The sequence below is a fragment of the Merops nubicus genome, unplaced genomic scaffold (genome assembly GCF_000691845.1).
Source record: "Merops nubicus isolate BGI_N331 unplaced genomic scaffold, ASM69184v1 scaffold23543, whole genome shotgun sequence".
Taxonomy (NCBI): Eukaryota; Metazoa; Chordata; class Aves; order Coraciiformes; family Meropidae; genus Merops; species Merops nubicus.
Genome location: NW_008598566.1, coordinates 1 through 4818, shown reverse-complemented (window position 1 = coordinate 4818; position 4818 = coordinate 1). Strand labels below are relative to the sequence as shown.

The 4818-nt window shown below is 48.2% G+C and overlaps 1 protein-coding gene across 1 annotated transcript in view; it reads left to right on the top strand.

Annotated features, from left to right (window-relative positions):
• The window catches only part of INPP5B (inositol polyphosphate-5-phosphatase, 75kDa), a gene marked incomplete at its 5' end in the record, with an annotated part of 9768 nt that extends 5589 nt beyond the window's left edge, over positions 1-4179 (top strand). The window contains 8 exons of the mRNA XM_008937100.1: positions 262-372; positions 1033-1195; positions 1360-1595; positions 2179-2292; positions 2712-2796; positions 3173-3300; positions 3553-3664; positions 3987-4179. Of these exons, the coding sequence (XP_008935348.1) occupies positions 262-372; positions 1033-1195; positions 1360-1595; positions 2179-2292; positions 2712-2796; positions 3173-3300; positions 3553-3664; positions 3987-4111 (1074 nt within the window). The remainder of the gene's footprint in view (positions 1-261; positions 373-1032; positions 1196-1359; positions 1596-2178; positions 2293-2711; positions 2797-3172; positions 3301-3552; positions 3665-3986) is intronic.
• Between the last annotated feature and the right edge of the window lie 639 nt (positions 4180-4818).

Genomic DNA, 4818 nt, shown 5'->3' with positions numbered 1-4818 from the left:
CATTGACAACAGGAGTAGTGTGTTGTCAAACTTTTTTTTTATTTTTAAGAAAACAACAACAAAAAAGCTGATCTGCTACTGACTGGGTGGTGCTCTTGCTCGTTTTGGCAATGTGCTTCCCTGTTGGAGCCTGTCTCTGTTCACGAGTCGCGTTGCGTGTGCTGCTAAAATCAAACCACTTCACCCTGCGCTCCCGGCTGGACCCCAGCCCTCTGCAGAGGCGCAGGAAATGCCCGGTGGTGCAGTGTGTGTCCTTTTCAGGTGAAGGTTGTGAACGAGGAGCTCTATCGAAAAGCCTTTGAGGAGATAGTCCGCTCCCTGGACAAGCTGGAGAACGCCAACATCCCCTCGGTGACCCTCTCCCGGACAGAGGTAGGGGGTGTCCCTGCTGGGACCCGCTGGGGGCTGAGCAGCCCCGGACCCCAGAGGTGTCTTCTTTCGCTCGGCAGAAGTACATTGGGTGGATTCTAGACCCTGGGGCCTGGTGCCAAAGCAGCAGAATGTTTTTACCTCCGCTGCTCTCTGTTTCCAAGCCCTGCGGGTGTTTGTTTGGGGGCAGGTGAAGTGGGTGAGTCGCAGGCGGGCACGCGGGGCGTGTGACTCCCTGAGGCAGGGACAGGGTAAACGGTGGTTTGTGGCCCTTGCTCCGACTTGTTTGAAAGTCAGAGCATAAAATGCAAACTCTGAAGGATTTGGAGGAGGTCACAGAACTAGCATTTGCTTTGTCTGTTGGGGAAAAAAAAAAAGATAAGCAAATGATGCCTTTGAGTCTACAGCTATCTTGCTGTCGGGTTCCACTGAGGTTACTGGAGGGCACCATTGGTTTTAAGGGGCCCATTGATGCAAACGACTTTAGCATCCCGAGTAAGCAAATGTAAGCCTACCTTGAGAATCCTAAAGACATGGGGTGGGGGAACTGGAGGGTTAATCTAGGTATCTTGCTGCTTAATGATTAAACCACAGGACAGGAATTGCTGCTGGTGCTTGGCAAGATGGAATTGACTGATGATGTTGACTGATGTTTGTTTCTAGTTCCATTTTGAGGATGTTAAATACATGCAGCTGCAGGTGGAGAAGTTTACAATCCGCAATGGTCAAGTGCCTTGCCAGTTTGAATTCATCATCAAACCAGATGAGAAATCCTACTGCAAGGAGTGGCTGATTGCTAATCCCAGTAAGGGCTTTCTGCTGTCAGGTGAGCTCCTCCTTGTTCAGCTCATGTTAGTGAGCTAATATTGACACGTCTGGCTTAGTTCTCTCTGCTGTTTTGAGAATGTTATGCCTGTTTGCAAGCTTATTGGTTTAATACCTTTTTTAACTGATAAATTTTGTTGGTTTTTTTTTTCAATCATCTGGCAGATGCTGAGATCACAGTTGAGTTGGAGGTGTTCGTTAATAAATCAACAGCTACACACTTAAACTCAGGAGAGGAAAAACTCGAAGATATCTTGGTCTTGCATCTTAACAGGGGGAAGGATTATTTTCTGTCTGTAACAGGCAACTACTTGCCAAGTTGCTTTGGGTCTCCCATCCACACGCTCTGTTACATGAGGGAACCGATCCAGGACATGTCAGCAGAATCCATTCGGAAACTTGTGAGTGAAAGGCAAGATTCCCTTCTGAACCCACAGGAGCTGTTACACCTCGTGGTTAAGTCCTGATTGTCACTAAAGAGCCTTCTTCCACTTCCCTGATCCGTGGTCTGGGAATGCTGGTACATCTCATGCTCTCTGGTGCACACCTTCATACCCTGCATTAGTTCTTCCTGTGGATGAGCCAGCCCCTTCCACATGGAGAGCACTGACAGTAGGATCCCATTTGCTCTGCCTGTGTCTTGAAGAGAGGCGTGCAGCCTCTAAAGTGGCCTTTTCCCTGGAGCTCTTGGCTTTCTCTGCACTCGAATGGAGATGTGCATGGGGTGTGACATAACATTTCCAGAGAGATGAGCAGACATGAAACGTGTTTGGGAGTGGCTTGTTTCTTCTGTCTGCACTTCTGATATAAACGTGCCTCTTGTAGTAGTCTTGTATGAAGAGTGGTGAGGGAAGCTGCATGGTTTCTTAACAAGTCTTAGTTCTCAGACATAGGCTCCGTGAAGTATTTTTGCAGATTTGAGTAAGAACTTGGCTAGCTATGTTTTCTTTTTTCCTTCCCCCTCACCACACCTCCCTCTCTCAGACCCTGATGCCACTAGAAAGGAGTGACGATCCCCTTGGAGCTGAGAAGCCTACGGACATTCCAAAAGAGCTGTGGATGATGGTGGATCACTTGTACCGTAACGCTTCCCAGCAGGTGGGTGGTGTTTGTGCTGGAAACAAGAAATAATGTGTTTGTGTTAGGTTTAGTTTTGAAGGAGATACTGGTAATAGCATCGTTGCTGACTGTGGGTGTTTCACCAATGGTACAGAGAGATAAAGGACGTCTGTGGTGAGTGATCCTGGTGCCCAGGTTACGCTGTTTTGTGGTGGTGACCTGGGTGTGTGCACGGCTCTGCAGTGCAGTGCCACAGCCTTACTACAGCTGCTCGTGGTGGCATTTCATAGAACCACAGAACGGTTTGGGTTGGAGAGGACCTTGAATATAATCTAGTTCCAACCCCCCAGCCATGGGCAGGGACAATTTGATGAGATTTTTCCAGCCAGCTTATAATGACATTGTTCTATTTACCCTAATAATTTTAATTTCCTTGAGACTAATGGTTGACTTTGCAGGAGGACCTGTTTCAGCAGCCAGGCCTCAGATCTGAATTTGAGCAAATCCGAGATTGTTTGGACAAAGGAATGCACGATACCCTCTGTATCCTTTTAGGCTGATGTCCGTAAGACTTTCTATGCCTCAGTCATCAAAGCTGAAAAAGGTTTTATCAGTCTTCTGTGCTCCAGCATGGTTTTTAAATCGCCGTCTCCCCTCTTGGGGTAGCTGAGATCTGCAGTTCCTCGCTGCTCCTTGCAGTTGGTACAAACGCCTGCACCAGGTCCTTGAGTGCTGACAGATGATTGTTGATGAATTACCTCAGTGTCCGACTGCTCCTGGAAACAGCTTGCTACGTGAGGCACAGCTGTGAACAACAGGAGGAGTTCTGGAGACCTAAGCAAACATTAATCTTCCATCAGAAATATGACCAAAATAGATCACAAGGTGCTTGCCTCTTCCTTAACCATCTTTGGGTTAGTTGGCAGCAACCACTCGGTGGCAGAAGCCTTGCTGCTCTTCCTGGAAAGCCTGCCGGAGCCTGTCATCTGCTACAGGTCCTACAGCAGCTGCTTGGAGAGCGCCAGCAGCTACCCGCTGAGCTGCCAGGTACGGCATCGCCGGCCCCGCTGCCTGGCTGTCGCTGCAGCTCTGGAGAGAGGGGAGGCAGAGTCCTTTATGCCAGACCAGTAACAGGTTTTGCTCTCAGAAACTTAATCATCTGGTAACAGAATCTAAACCTGGTGCTGCTTGGTTACTGAGAGCTGTTAGTATTTGCAGAGAGGGTGATGTCTTAGAGAAAGCTGCTAAGCTGTTGCTGTGTCTTCAATGTAAATGTTGTTTTTCTTTTCCCCTCCTCAGATTATCTCTAACCTGCCACGCTGCCATAAAAATGTATTTGAATATCTAATGGCATTTCTACGAGAACTACTGAAAAATTCAGAGAAAAACCATTTGGATGTGAATATTCTGGGTAAGGCGAGCAAAATAACCATTCTGTTCTGAGGGGCTTTGGAGTCTGTATAACAAACGCTTTTCTAAAGCGAGTGTAGCCATGGCCTCTGCTGTTTTGAAGCATTTGTTCAATAATGAACAGACAGTCCATAGAAAAACAGCCACTGCAGTGGCCTGAAAACAGCTGTGAAGTGCCCCAGAGGTCCGCAGGTCACCCGCTCTCCCTGACCCCTTCTGCAGCCAGGCACCTTCCCCGTGCCTGGCAGGGGCTGGTGCAGTGACCCTCGATGCCCTGCGGCCGACGGGCTCTCACTGGGTGTCTGTGGCTTTTTTTAATGCAGCTAGTATATTTGGTGGCTTGTTGCTTCGACCTCCTCCTGGACATCCTACACCTGATATAACCGAAAAGAGGAAAGCTCAGCAATTTATCCATCAGTTCCTCTTGAGAGAAGACAATTTACCCTGAATTTCAGATGCAGCTAACCTGATTTTTAGATATCAAATTACTGTAAAAATATTTCTTTGTACAATATACTGGTGTGTGGGTTTATTTTTTATATAACACACTATTTGATACAATCTGTTGTTTCTGAAAGCACAGACCAGGCAGTTTGAACTGGCCATCACTGTGTAAGCTGTAAAGTATATACACCTCTAAATAAGCTGTATGTAGACAAGTAAAAGTATAAAATCTGATATTTCCACTGTATTTTATTTAACTTGTAATAAAACTCAGAATTTTTAAGTCCCTGTTATTTAAATAAAACGACCATGGTGCATTTTCCCAGCGGCTCTGCCCGGCCCCACCTCAGCAGAGTTAGGTTCCTGCTGTGTTGACAGTGGTTGAGGTCCTGTGGCAGAGGGCCGGGGGCAGCCCCAGGCTCGACGCCCTGCCGGGGGTGGCACTCCGGAGGCATTACATGAACTGCCTGCCCTGTGGTCTCCCACTCTGACCCCGGTGACCTGCTGAGACCAACCATGTGGCAGCGCTGGTTGATCAGAGGGAGGTAAGGGACTGGTCTGCAAGAAAACGGGTTATTTTAAAGTAACTTTAAAGCGATGAGAAAGGGGCCAATGCGGACCGCATGAAGCCCAAGTCAAAGGGCCAGGCTGGAAGAGGCCTTGGGCCATCGGGTCTGGCTGGGAGGTGTTCCTGCCCAGGCCGGGAGGCGG